Here is a 15,565-nt window from a genome sequence, read left to right on the forward strand (position 1 = left end):
CATCAATTATTTTGAAATAAGAGAAAATTAAATTCAGGTGACACTAATAAAGCGGACGGAACATTGTCAACAACTTTATGATATTATCGTTTGTTTCATTAACATTGTTTTACTTTTTTCTATCGCCACTTCATTTATAAAATGTACATCTAAATATTTTGCAAATCGACCTCGTTTCTTGTCTTCTCGTCCTGATTGCTGGCAATACGTAAGAAATTCGATATAAAAAAGTTTCAACACAAAGTAGCGTTGAAGTATTCGCGAAAATCGTAACCGTTCGAACTTTTGGATGACAATGGAAGGTGTTGACCTTGGTAATTAACGATTTCGGCATATTCGGACACCGATAGCAATAGCTATTATTCGTAATCATCTACCGAGTACTACGGGTAAGTATGAAAAACTAAATTTATATCGATACCAAAATTTCAATGAGTACTCGTATATTTTATACATTTCCTATGAATATTCGTTGTAAATACACGATTTACATTTTAACGAATATTATTTATATTTGATTTCAATACTGTGTAAACTCGTAGCATTTCCAAGGACGTCTTATCACCGTTTCCGTACCTATATTTAGAACTCGCGCTGTTTACATTATACTATTTGCACCCCTTAAATTCAGTGGCGTATATAATTTGGCATTTAATCATTTCAGCTTGATTTTTTCTTTTCTTTCTTAATGTAAACACGTTTACTTTTATGTTAGGTTAAAGGCATTATCCTTGACGGATTTATTTGTTATCATACCATTTGAGATACGAGGTTTTTCCACGGGAAATGGTAGTAATCGAAAAAGGAAAATGAACCTTATATTACGTTTGTTATTGGACCAATATTACTTCTTGTCTTACCCACAGCTTTTTTTTAATAATCAACACAATACCACATTATTTTTAATGTGTAAATAGTTTTATAGTGTTAAATTTAAGTTAATTGAATTTTAGATGATTATATGCTTAATTGTACTACATATAAATGTCCGAGTATAATTAAATCGATGAGGTTTGTGAGCACAAAAAACTTAGAAATTATATTTAATATCAACCTTCATGACGAAAAGTATTATCTTGTCAAATGCACTACTGATTCATTTAATAAAAATAAACATCTTAAGGTGAGATAAATTTTATTGTCATATAATAACAGTTTTTTTAAGAACAATATAATATACTGTTAAGTATTTCCGCTTTTTTAGAATAAACTCAAGTAAATTGAACAACAATAAATGACACAACATTCAAAACAATGTTACAACATAATTGCCAAACCTTCAAAATTCCCCAAATTTGACATATAGATTTTGAAGTACGAACTCACATTTGAACAACGTTACCAAACTTTAAAATTAAGATTAAGATCGAAAAAATTCCAAAACTAAATATTTAAATAATTTGGTATATTATTAACACTAACTCCTAGAGTATATTGTCACTCAAACCACTGATCATCGTTTCACTGCCATTTCGCCCCGTTGGAGTACGAAAAGAACATCTCGATCTTCTAGGTAGGCAACACATATTACTACTACGTATTAAATTGAAATAGACTTCAATACAAGTTTATATTCGGCTATGTAAAACTGTTAACTTTGAATGTATGGTACCGTTCGGCAATTCACTTTTTTCTATATCAGTATCGGATCGTGTTCAATTATATCAATTTTTGAATACTCTGAGAAAGATTTCTTTGCTCCGAATCTAAAAAGAGAGTTCTCACGTTTGTTTTGACTTTTGACGTTTGACATTTCAATGGTATCATTTGTTGTGTATTTGTTTTGTATATTTAAAATAAATATTAAAAGACTTTTCCTATCCTATATATCACGAACTGATAACCGGCTTCGATACGAATTGGTTCTCTAGTAAGCATTCAAAAAGTCAATAAAATTTCCATACTTTACTAGTTATTGTTCTGATCAGCTGACTTCAATTATTGTAGGTTAAGCTTTTATTTCGTTATTCGTTTACTGTTCGTTTATTACCTCAATTAATATGTACAACCAATGCCATTTTTTCTATACATTATGGAAATTTTAATGTACGTTGAAAATTGATTATCACTTTGCATTATAGAATACAAACAATACATTTTGCGTGTGTCCAACAAAGTAAATATAAGTATCGATAGCGAGGTTACAAAAATAAAAGGGTGTGTAGAAAGAACAATATTTCCAATGATTGTTATCTTATTTTTTTTTTCAATAAACAGACTAAGCTCACGTGACGACAATGAAAACAAAAACAACTATCAAGTTTCACTGTTTTATTACATGTATGTACAGGATGTGCAAATGAAACAGATACAACATATTCAATGTTCGTAGATTTTCACATAAGTAATTTTTCTATTGTTGTTTCTATATATTGATTAAGAGAAAAGTACAAATGTGTGCCATCCAACATTCACTCTTTATATACATAACTGTTTGCTTTTAATCAAAGTATAGTATGCACAAAGTACTCATTTGGTTATACTTTATTTGGTTCCAGATTACAAAAGAAAAACTAAAAGACTTACTTACCCCTTTAGAATGGTCATCTTTATTACAAAATTCAGGTGAGATTTAAGTATATTTACGAAAACTAAATCATTATAATTAATGGAATGTAATGGAACTTAAAATCAGTGTAGAAGCCACTTCTCTGTTAGTGTGAATTTTTATTAGTATAAATAATGACTGGACCGTCAAAAAGGGTGTTTTACAACTTTGAACAACTTTTTTTACCATTCATATTTTGATAAAAGAGTGAGGTTATATAAGGTTGAATGCTCTTCTTTTTTTAGGTCAAAATTACTACATAATATACCCGTCAATTCACGTTTACGACGATAATTTAATATCGCCAGAAAACAAAAGCAATAAAGTTCAATCGAAATTTCATCGAATCCAAATCGAATCGAGAGATCTAGGAAAAAAATTCGATATCGATTTAAAACTGAGAAATAATAACCTGATGACAGAAGATGTTTTATTTTTAGAAACATTCGCTAATAGATCTCGTCGTTTAGACGTGGATGAAAACGACAAAAATTGTTATTTTAGAAACGAGAACGCAGCTCTGAGTTTGTGTCAAGGAATTGTAAGTAAAATTTATATGAATTTTGATATAATAAAAATTATCACAATGTATTTAACTCAGTCAATAAAGTCTAGATACATATATTATTCCGATACAGTTGGCAATCTTGTTGTCAATGTCAACTGTCATATTATACTTAACTTCGTTTTTTAACGAGGTTGACTCCACGGCCGCCATTTTGACAATGAAAAAATTATTGCAAAAGTCAATTTTGAATATTGAATATTATACAAATATTTTTTTTCTAGCGAGGAATTTTATACAGCAACGAAAAAGAATATTTTCTAATACACCCGTTGCCAGATAGATTCCACAATGAAACGAAGAATCCTCATCTTTTAATTAAAAAAACTCCTACAACTTCACAAGTACCAGATCAGTCTTGCGTCCACGGTAACTTGACACAAACTAATTTGAACATAACCAAAGATTTTAGTAAGATTAATAAAAATGTATCGGTACAAAAACAATCGTTTTCATCGAAAAATGGTAAAGAAAACGGTAAAGTTAGAAAAAAGAGAGATGTTTTTCCTGACGGAGCCCCAGCTTTCGTAGAAACAGCCGTTTTTGTCGACAGAGACCTATTTGAACATATGAAATCAAACTTTCCCCATGAAACCGAAAGAGAAGTTATTAGATTTGTACTTGCAATGATCAACGCTGTAAGTACATCTTTCAAATAAACACACACTTTAAAATATCGTGATTTAATCACAGTTAGTTCACTGTTATGGTTAATTCTAAAGCACTATGACATTCAATTTAATAGTATTGTGAACTACTAGTGATGGTTGACTGTTATTTAGTCACAGTTAAAGATGACTGGCCTCGTTACGACGTGATTTAATCACTGTCAGTGATGATCGCTTTGAAATACCGTGATTTAATCACAGTTAGTTACTCTCGCTTTGCAATACTGTCATTTTTAATAATTTCCACGGAATTGTGATTTGGAATTTGTTAGTGTTGGTAGACTCCAAACAACTGTGATTTAGACACTGCTAGAGATGGATAACGTCGCCATAAAGTGATTTAATCACTTTTATTAGTAGTCACTCTGTGGTACTCGATTTAATCACTAGTTAGTGATAATCGATTTCGAGATAATGCCATTTGGAATATGTTGGTGATGGTCTCTTTAAAATATCGTGATTTAATCACAGTTAGTTCACTGTGATGGTAATTCTAAAGCATTATGACAGTCAATTTAACAGTATTGTGAACTACTAGTGATGGTTAACAGTTATTTAGTCACAGTTAAAGATGACTGGCCTCTTTACGACGTTATTTAATCACTGTAAGTGATGTTGGCTTTGAAATACCGTGATTTAATCACAGTTAGTTATGTTCGCTTTACTGTAAAGTGATTTTATCACTGTGATGATTAATTCTAAAGCATTATGACAGTCAATTTAACAGTATTGTGAACTACTAGTGATGGTTAACAGTTATTTAGTCACAGATAAATATGACTGGCCTCGTTACGACGTGATTTAATCACTGTAAGTGATGTTGGCTTTGAAATACCGTGATTTAATCACAGTTAGTTATGTTCGCTTTACTGTAAGGTGATTTTATCACTGTGGCGGTTAATTCTAAAGCATTATGACAGTCAATTTAACAGTATTGTGAACTACTAGTGATGGTTAACAGTTATTTAGTCACAGTTAAAGATGACTGGCCTCGTTACGACGTTATTTAATCACTGTAAGTGATGTTGGCTTTGAAATACTGTGATTTAATCACAGTTAGTTATAGTCGGTTTACTGTAAGGTGATTTTATCACTGTGATGATTAATTCTAAAGCATTATGACAGTCAATTTAACAGTATTGTGAACTACTAGTGATGGTTAACAGTTATTTAGTCACAGTTAAAGATGACTGGCCTCGTTACGACGTTATTTAATCACTGTAAGTGATGTGGGCTTTGAAATACCGTGATTTAATCACAGTTAGTTATAGTCGGTTTACTGTAAAGTGATTTTATCACTGTGATGGTTAATTCTAAAGCATTATGACAGTCAATTTAACAGTATTGTGAACTACTAGTGATGGTTAACAGTTATTTAGTCACAGTTAAAGATGACTGGCCTCGTTACGACGTTATTTAATCACTGTAAGTGATGTGGGCTTTGAAATACTGTGATTTAATCACAGTTAGTTATAGTCGCTTTACTGTAAAGTGATTTTATCACTGTGGCGGTTAATTCTAAAGCATTATGACAGTCAATTTAACAGTATTGTGAACTACTAGTGATGGTTAACAGTTATTTAGTCACAGTTAAAGATGACTGGCCTCGTTACGACGTTATTTAATCACTGTAAGTGATGTTGGCTTTGAAATACTGTGATTTAATCACAGTTAGTTATAGTCGGTTTACTGTAAGGTGATTTTATCACTGTGATGATTAATTCTAAAGCATTATGACAGTCAATTTAACAGTATTGTGAACTACTAGTGATGGTTAACAGTTATTTAGTCACAGTTAAAGATGACTGGCCTCGTTACGACGTTATTTAATCACTGTAAGTGATGTGGGCTTTGAAATACTGTGATTTAATCACAGTTAGTTATAGTCGCTTTACTGTAAAGTGATTTTATCACTGTGGCGGTTAATTCTAAAGCATTATGACAGTCAATTTAACAGTATTGTGAACTACTAGTGATGGTTAACAGTTATTTAGTCACAGTTAAAGATGACTGGCCTCGTTACGACGTTATTTAATCACTGTAAGTGATGTTGGCTTTGAAATACTGTGATTTAATCACAGTTAGTTATAGTCGGTTTACTGTAAGGTGATTTTATCACTGTGATGATTAATTCTAAAGCATTATGACAGTCAATTTAACAGTATTGTGAACTACTAGTGATGGTTAACAGTTATTTAGTCACAGTTAAAGATGACTGGCCTCGTTACGACGTTATTTAATCACTGTAAGTGATGTTGGCTTTGAAATACTGTGATTTAATCACAGTTAGTTATAGTCGGTTTACTGTAAAGTGATTTTATCACTGTGATGGTTAATTCTAAAGCATTATGACAGTCAATTTAACAGTATTGTGAACTACTAGTGATGGTTAACAGTTATTTAGTCACAGTTAAAGATGACTGGCCTCGTTACGACGTTATTTAATCACTGTAAGTGATGTTGGCTTTGAAATACCGTGATTTAATCACAGTTAGTTATAGTCGCTTTACTGTAAAGTGATTTTATCACTGTGGCGGTTAATTCTAAAGCATTATGACAGTCAATTTAACAGTATTGTGAACTACTAGTGATGGTTAACAGTTATTTAGTCACAGTTAAAGATGACTGGCCTCGTTACGACGTTATTTAATCACTGTAAGTGATGTTGGCTTTGAAATACCGTGATTTAATCACAGTTAGTTATAGTCGGTTTACTGTAAGGTGATTTTATCACTGTGATGATTAATTCTAAAGCATTATGACAGTCAATTTAACAGTATTGTGAACTACTAGTGATGGTTAACAGTTATTTAGTCACAGTTAAAGATGACTGGCCTCGTTACGACGTTATTTAATCACTTTAAGTGATGTGGGCTTTGAAATACCGTGATTTAATCACAGTTAGTTATGTTCGCTTTACTGTAAGGTGATTTTATCACTGTGGCGGTTAATTCTAAAGCATTATGACAGTCAATTTAACAGTATTGTGAACTACTAGTGATGGTTAACAGTTATTTAGTCACAGTTAAAGATGACTGGCCTCGTTACGACGTTATTTAATCACTGTAAGTGATGTTGGCTTTGAAATACCGTGATTTAATCACAGTTAGTTATGTTCGCTTTACTGTAAGGTGATTTTATCACTGTGGCGGTTAATTCTAAACCATTATGACAGTCAATTTAACAGTATTGTGAACTACTAGTGATGGTTAACAGTTATTTAGTCACAGTTAAAGATGACTGGCCTCGTTACGACGTTATTTAATCACTGTAAGTGATGTGGGCTTTGAAATACCGTGATTTAATCACAGTTAGTTATAGTCGGTTTACTGTAAAGTGATTTTATCACTGTGATGGTTAATTCTAAAGCATTATGACAGTCAATTTAACAGTATTGTGAACTACTAGTGATGGTTAACAGTTATTTAGTCACAGTTAAAGCTGACTGGCCTCGTTACGACGTTATAAAATCACTGTAAGTGATGTTGGCTTTGAAATACCGTGATTTAATCACAGTTAGTTATGTTCGCTTTACTGTAAAGTGATTTTATCACTGTGATGATTAATTCTAAAGCATTATGACAGTCAATTTAACAGTATTGTGAACTACTAGTGATGGTTAACAGTTATTTAGTCACAGTTAAAGATGACTGGCCTCGTTACGACGTTATTTAATCACTGTAAGTGATGTGGGCTTTGAAATACCGTGATTTAATCACAGTTAGTTATAGTCGGTTTACTGTAAAGTGATTTTATCACTGTGATGGTTAATTCTAAAGCATTATGACAGTCAATTTAACAGTATTGTGAACTACTAGTGATGGTTAACAGTTATTTAGTCACAGTTAAAGATGACTGGCCTCGTTACGACGTTATTTAATCACTGTAAGTGATGTGGGCTTTGAAATACCGTGATTTAATCACAGTTAGTTATAGTCGGTTTACTGTAAAGTGATTTTATCACTGTGATGGTTAATTCTAAAGCATTATGACAGTCAATTTAACAGTATTGTGAACTACTAGTGATGGTTAACAGTTATTTAGTCACAGTTAAAGATGACTGGCCTCGTTACGACGTTATTTAATCACTGTAAGTGATGTTGGCTTTGAAATACTGTGATTTAATCACAGTTAGTTATAGTCGGTTTACTGTAAGGTGATTTTATCACTGTGATGATTAATTCTAAAGCATTATGACAGTCAATTTAACAGTATTGTGAACTACTAGTGATGGTTAACAGTTATTTAGTCACAGTTAAAGATGACTGGCCTCGTTACGACGTTATTTAATCACTTTAAGTGATGTGGGCTTTGAAATACCGTGATTTAATCACAGTTAGTTATGTTCGCTTTACTGTAAGGTGATTTTATCACTGTGGCGGTTAATTCTAAAGCATTATGACAGTCAATTTAACAGTATTGTGAACTACTAGTGATGGTTAACAGTTATTTAGTCACAGTTAAAGATGACTGGCCTCGTTACGACGTTATTTAATCACTGTAGGTGATGTTGGCTTTGAAATACCGTGATTTAATCACAGTTAGTTATAGTCGGTTTACTGTAAGGTGATTTTATCATTGTGGCGGTTAATTTGCGCAACATTATGAAGTGTCGTAACAGTCAACACTATGTCATCGCATATATCTTCCATTACAGGTACAGTTATTGTATCACGACCCTAGTTTAGGACGACCGGTAAATTTCGTTTTAAAACGTTTAGAAATTTTAAAAGAAGACGTACCCGGTCTAATCAGACCACCGGATATCGACAGATTCCTTTCGAATTTCTGCAATTGGCAGAGAACCAAAAATCCAGCAGGCGACAGCCAACCGTTGCACTGGGATCACGCCCTTATTTTAACCGGACTGGATCTATACGTTCGAGGAAAACATGGAAAGATATCCAATCAAGTAGTCGGTGAGTTTTACACACCGCCGATCGCTAGAAAAAGTTTTTCGCGCCACCGATAGATGGCACAGACGTTCAATCAACACCTAACCTCAAATTTTCAATTCAATAACATCCAGTTCGGATTTTGTAATAATTTAAATGTGATAAGTTATAAAATCGTGTACTTACGGATTTTTTTTTTGAAATCAATTAACAAATTAAAAAAATTCGGTGATATTTTGAGGTTAGGTCGCTTTTAGATCGATAACTTAATGCCCTCAATACTCTCATGCAGTGTACCGAGTTTTTAAGTTGAAGGGTTTGCGATGCGTCTAAGAAAAAGTCTATAGATGTTAAATCGGTACGGTGTAGTGGCCACTTCTCTTGGGGATCGATTTCCACGAGAACGAATCTTCGTAATTCGACTTTCTGTGAATTGTAGGCTTGGCTCCGGTTGCTGGGATGTGTACAGCCACCAGTAGCTGTACAGTAAACGAAGGGAGACATTTCGAGAGCGTTTATGTTGTAGCGCACGAAATTGGACATAAGTAAGATATTTTCGATACGGAAATAGTGTCATAACGTGAAACGTCGGATGTGTTTTAGTTTGGGAATGAGGCACGACGGTCCTCTGGCCGAGAACGATTGCGATCCTAGTACTTATATAATGTCTCCTACATTGGGAAGTGGTAAAATCACGTGGTCCGCCTGCAGCAGACGATATTTGCAAAAATTTTTGGAGTGAGTGGATTATTTAACGAAAAACATTGTTATTTGTATGGAAATATTTGTTTGCAGTACTCCACAATCCAGATGTCTATTGGATCATAGTAGTTCAGCCGGTAAACTTGATCATAGTGCGGAAGGGGCGCTTCCTGGGGAAAGATTCGATGCGAATCATCAATGTGAGTAGTTTGAGTTTACTAGGATTTTAGTTGGAACGATTTTCTTTAGTAAAAAGTAGCGGAAATTACATGGATAATATTGATTAATTACATAACCTATAAATTGATTGAAGCGTTTTATTTTTGCGTTTGTAAAACTAAATTTCCCTAAATTTTGGTTGGAAAAATGACAGGGATCGGAATATTTCATTATAAATTTATTTATTTTTGTTTGTTTTTAAAAAATGATTTCGATACCGGGGTTATGAAGAAAGTTATAAGAGAAAATTTATTTCGAAATGAAACCGATTCAATTTGAAATTCGTCCGTTTCGAAATATGATAAATGAACGACTCATATTGTATTCGGATACTACGAAAATCCATTTTTGATTAAATAAAATAATATACAGGGGTTATGAAGAAAGTTATACGAGAAAATCTATTTCGAAATGAAACCGATTCAATTTGAAATTCGTCCGTTTCGAAATATGATAAATGAACGACTCAAATTGTATTCGGATACTACGAAAATCCATTTTTGATTAAATAAAATAATATACAGGGGTTATGAAGAAAGTTATACGAGAAAATCTATTTCGTAATGAAACCGATTCAATTTGAAAATCGTCCGTTTCGAAATATGATAAATGAACGACTCAAATTGTATTCGGATACTACGAAAATCCATTTTTGATTAAATAAAATAATATACAGGGGTTATGAAGAAAGTTATACGAGAAAATCAATTTCGTAATGAAACCGATTCAATTTGAAATTCGTCCGTCTCGAAATATGATAAATGAACGACTCATATTGTATTCGGATACTACGAAAATCCATTTTTGATTAAATAAAATAATATACAGGGGTTATGAAGAAAGTTATACGAGAAAATCTATTTCGAAATGAAACCGATTCAATTTGAAATTCGTCCGTTTCGAAATATGATAAATGAACGACTCATATTGTATTGAGATACTACGAAACTTCATTTTTGATTAAATAAAATTATATACCGGGGTTATGAAGAAAGTTATACGAGAAAATCTATTTCGAAATAAAACCGATTCAATTTAAAATTCGTCCGTTTCGAAATATGATAAATGAACGACTCAAATTGTATTGAGATACTACGAAACTTCATTTTTGATTAAATAAAATAATATACCGGGGTTATGAAGAAAGTTATACGAGAAAATCTATTTCGAAATGAAACCGATTCAATTTGAAATTCGTCCGTTTCGAAATATGATAAATGAACGACTCAAATTGTATTGAGATACTACGAAACTTCATTTTTGATTAAATAAAATTATATACCGGGGTTATGAAGAAAGTTATACGAGAAAATCTATTTCGAAATGAAACCGATTCAATTTGAAATTCGTCCGTTTCGAAATATGATAAATGAACGACTCAAATTGTATTGAGATACTACGAAACTTCATTTTTGATTAAATAAAATTATATACCGGGGTTATGAAGAAAGTTATACGAGAAAATCTATTTCGAAATGAAACCGATTCAATTTGAAATTCGTCCGTTTCGAAATATGATAAATGAACGACTCAAATTGTATTGAGATACTACGAAAATCCATTTTTGATTAAATAAAATTATATACCGGGGTTATGAAGAAAGTTATACGAGAAAATCAATTTCGTAATGAAACCGATTCAATTTGAAATTCGTCCGTTTCGAAATATGATAAATGAACGACTCAAATTGTATTGAGATACTACGAAACTTCATTTTTGATTAAATAAAATAATATACCGGGGTTATGAAGAAAGTTATACGAGAAAATCTATTTCGAAATGAAACCGATTCAATTTGAAATTCGTCCGTTTCGAAATATGATAAATGAACGACTCAAATTGTATTTAGATACTACGAAAATCCATTTTTGATTAAATAAAATTATATACCGGGGTTATGAAGAAAGTTATACGAGAAAATCAATTTCGTAATGAAACCGATTCAATTTGAAATTCGTCCGTTTCGAAATATGATAAATGAACGACTCAAATTGTATTCAGATACTACGAAAATCCATTTTTGATTAAATAAAATTATATACCGGGGTTATGAAGAAAGTTATACGAGAAAATCTATTTCGTAATGAAACCGATTCAATTTGAAATTCGTCCGTTTCGAAATATGATAAATGAACGACTCAAATTGTATTCAGATACTACGAAAATCCATTTTTGATTAAATAAAATTATATACCGGGGTTATGAAGAAAGTTATACGAGAAAATCAATTTCGTAATGAAACCGATTCAATTTGAAATTCGTCCGTCTCGAAATATGATAAATGAACGACTCATATTGTATTCGGATACTACGAAAATCCATTTTTGATTAAATAAAATTATATACCGGGGTTATGAAGAAAGTTATACGAGAAAATCTATTTCGAAATAAAACCGATTCAATTTAAAATTCGTCCGTTTCGAAATATTATAAATAATTGACTCAAATCGTATTCGGATACTACGAAAATCCATTTTTGATTAAATAAAATAATATACAGGGGTTATGAAGAAAGTTATACGAGAAAATCTATTTCGAAATGAAACCGATTCAATTTGAAAATCGTCCGTTTCGAAATATTATAAATGAACGACTCAAATTGTATTGAGATACTACGAAAATCCATTTTTGATTAAATAAAATTATATACCGGGGTTATGGAGAAAGTTATAGGAGAAAATCAATTTCGAAATGAAACCGATTCAATTTGAAATTCGTCCGTTTCGAAATATGATAAATGAACGACTCAAATTGTATTCGGATACTACGAAAATCCATTTTTGATTAAATAAAATAATATACCGGGGTTATGAAGAAAGTTATACGAGAAAATCTATTTCGAAATGAAACCGATTCAATTTGAAATTCGTCCGTCTCGAAATATGATAAATGAAGGACTCAAATTGTATTCAGATACTACGAAACTTCATTTTTGATTAAATAAAATAATATACCGGGGTTATGAAGAAAGTTATACGAGAAAATCTATTTCGAAATGAAACCGATTCAATTTGAAATTCGTCCGTTTCGAAATATGATAAATGAACGACTCAAATTGTATTCGGATACTACGAAAATCCATTTTTGATTAAATAAAATAATATACAGGGGTTATGAAGAAAGTTATACGAGAAAATCTATTTCGTAATGAAACCGATTCAATTTGAAAATCGTCCGTTTCGAAATATGATAAATGAACGACTCAAATTGTATTCGGATACTACGAAAATCCATTTTTGATTAAATAAAATAATATACCGGGGTTATGAAGAAAGTTATACGAGAAAATCAATTTCGTAATGAAACCGATTCAATTTGAAAATCGTCCGTTTCGAAATATGATAAATGAACGACTCAAATTGTATTCGGATACTACGAAAATCCATTTTTGATTAAATAAAATAATATACCGGGGTTATGAAGAAAGTTATACGAGAAAATCAATTTCGAAATGAAACCGATTCAATTTGAAAATCGTCCGTTTCGAAATATGATAAATGAACGACTCATATTGTATTCGGATACTACGAAAATCCATTTTTGATTAAATAAAATAATATACAGGGGTTATGAAGAAAGTTATACGAGAAAATCTATTTCGAAATGAAACCGATTCAATTTAAAATTCGTCCGTTTCGAAATATTATAAATAATTGACTCAAATCGTATTCGGATACTACGAAAATCCATTTTTGATTAAATAAAATTATATACCGGGGTTATGAAGAAAGTTATACGAGAAAATCTATTTCGAAATGAAACCGATTCAATTTGAAATTCGTCCGTCTCGAAATATGATAAATGAAGGACTCAAATTGTATTCAGATACTACGAAACTTCATTTTTGATTAAATAAAATAATATACCGGGGTTATGAAGAAAGTTATACGAGAAAATCAATTTCGTAATGAAACCGATTCAATTTGAAATTCGTCCGTCTCGAAATATGATAAATGAACGACTCATATTGTATTCGGATACTACGAAAATCCATTTTTGATTAAATAAAATTATATACCGGGGTTATGAAGAAAGTTATACGAGAAAATCTATTTCGAAATGAAACCGATTCAATTTGAAAATCGTCCGTTTCGAAATATTATAAATGAACGACTCAAATTGTATTGAGATACTACGAAAATCCATTTTTGATTAAATAAAATAATATACAGGGGTTATGAAGAAAGTTATACGAGAAAATCTATTTCGAAATGAAACCGATTCAATTTAAAATTCGTCCGTTTCGAAATATTATAAATAATTGACTCAAATCGTATTCGGATACTACGAAAATCCATTTTTGATTAAATAAAATTATATACCGGGGTTATGAAGAAAGTTATACGAGAAAATCTATTTCGAAATGAAACCGATTCAATTTGAAATTCGTCCGTCTCGAAATATGATAAATGAAGGACTCAAATTGTATTCAGATACTACGAAACTTCATTTTTGATTAAATAAAATAATATACCGGGGTTATGAAGAAAGTTATACGAGAAAATCAATTTCGTAATGAAACCGATTCAATTTGAAATTCGTCCGTCTCGAAATATGATAAATGAACGACTCAAATTGTATTCGGATACTACGAAAATCCATTTTTGATTAAATAAAATAATATACCGGGGTTATGAAGAAAGTTATACGAGAAAATCAATTTCGTAATGAAACCGATTCAATTTGAAAATCGTCCGTTTCGAAATATGATAAATGAACGACTCAAATTGTATTCGGATACTACGAAAATCCATTTTTGATTAAATAAAATAATATACCGGGGTTATGAAGAAAGTTATACGAGAAAATCAATTTCGAAATGAAACCGATTCAATTTGAAAATCGTCCGTTTCGAAATATGATAAATGAACGACTCATATTGTATTCGGATACTACGAAAATCCATTTTTGATTAAATAAAATAATATACAGGGGTTATGAAGAAAGTTATACGAGAAAATCTATTTCGAAATGAAACCGATTCAATTTAAAATTCGTCCGTTTCGAAATATTATAAATAATTGACTCAAATCGTATTCGGATACTACGAAAATCCATTTTTGATTAAATAAAATTATATACCGGGGTTATGAAGAAAGTTATACGAGAAAATCTATTTCGAAATGAAACCGATTCAATTTGAAATTCGTCCGTCTCGAAATATGATAAATGAAGGACTCAAATTGTATTCAGATACTACGAAACTTCATTTTTGATTAAATAAAATAATATACCGGGGTTATGAAGAAAGTTATACGAGAAAATCAATTTCGTAATGAAACCGATTCAATTTGAAATTCGTCCGTCTCGAAATATGATAAATGAACGACTCATATTGTATTCGGATACTACGAAAATCCATTTTTGATTAAATAAAATTATATACCGGGGTTATGAAGAAAGTTATACGAGAAAATCTATTTCGAAATGAAACCGATTCAATTTGAAAATCGTCCGTTTCGAAATATTATAAATGAACGACTCAAATTGTATTGAGATACTACGAAAATCCATTTTTGATTAAATAAAATAATATACAGGGGTTATGAAGAAAGTTATACGAGAAAATCTATTTCGAAATGAAACCGATTCAATTTAAAATTCGTCCGTTTCGAAATATTATAAATAATTGACTCAAATCGTATTCGGATACTACGAAAATCCATTTTTGATTAAATAAAATTATATACCGGGGTTATGAAGAAAGTTATACGAGAAAATCTATTTCGAAATGAAACCGATTCAATTTGAAATTCGTCCGTCTCGAAATATGATAAATGAAGGACTCAAATTGTATTCAGATACTACGAAACTTCATTTTTGATTAAATAAAATAATATACCGGGGTTATGAAGAAAGTTATACGAGAAAATCAATTTCGTAATGAAACCGATTCAATTTGAAATTCGTCCGTCTCGAAATATGATAAATGAACGACTCATATTGTATTCGGATACTACGAAAATCC

General features: G+C 31.2%; 1 protein-coding gene across 2 annotated transcripts in view; it reads left to right on the forward strand.

Moving 5' to 3' along the window:
- The window catches only part of LOC130442958 (A disintegrin and metalloproteinase with thrombospondin motifs adt-1-like), a 43,173-nt gene that overhangs the window by 19,100 nt on the left and 8,508 nt on the right, over positions 1 to 15,565 (forward strand). Inside the window, exons 1-8 of one of the 2 annotated variants that reach the window (XM_056777375.1) lie at positions 1,952 to 2,046; positions 2,499 to 2,565; positions 2,794 to 3,089; positions 3,338 to 3,751; positions 8,439 to 8,700; positions 9,116 to 9,221; positions 9,280 to 9,414; positions 9,472 to 9,578. In XM_056777375.1, the coding sequence (XP_056633353.1) occupies positions 2,964 to 3,089; positions 3,338 to 3,751; positions 8,439 to 8,700; positions 9,116 to 9,221; positions 9,280 to 9,414; positions 9,472 to 9,578 (1,150 nt within the window). In that variant the 5' untranslated portion in view covers positions 1,952 to 2,046; positions 2,499 to 2,565; positions 2,794 to 2,963. Of the gene's footprint in view, positions 1 to 1,951; positions 2,047 to 2,498; positions 2,566 to 2,793; positions 3,090 to 3,337; positions 3,752 to 8,438; positions 8,701 to 9,115; positions 9,222 to 9,279; positions 9,415 to 9,471; positions 9,579 to 15,565 lie in introns of those variants that run through there. The other variant, XM_056777374.1, reaches the window with a different exon arrangement.

The sequence above is a fragment of the Diorhabda sublineata genome, chromosome 4, assembly GCF_026230105.1.
Source record: "Diorhabda sublineata isolate icDioSubl1.1 chromosome 4, icDioSubl1.1, whole genome shotgun sequence".
NCBI classification, from domain to species: domain Eukaryota; kingdom Metazoa; phylum Arthropoda; class Insecta; order Coleoptera; family Chrysomelidae; genus Diorhabda; species Diorhabda sublineata.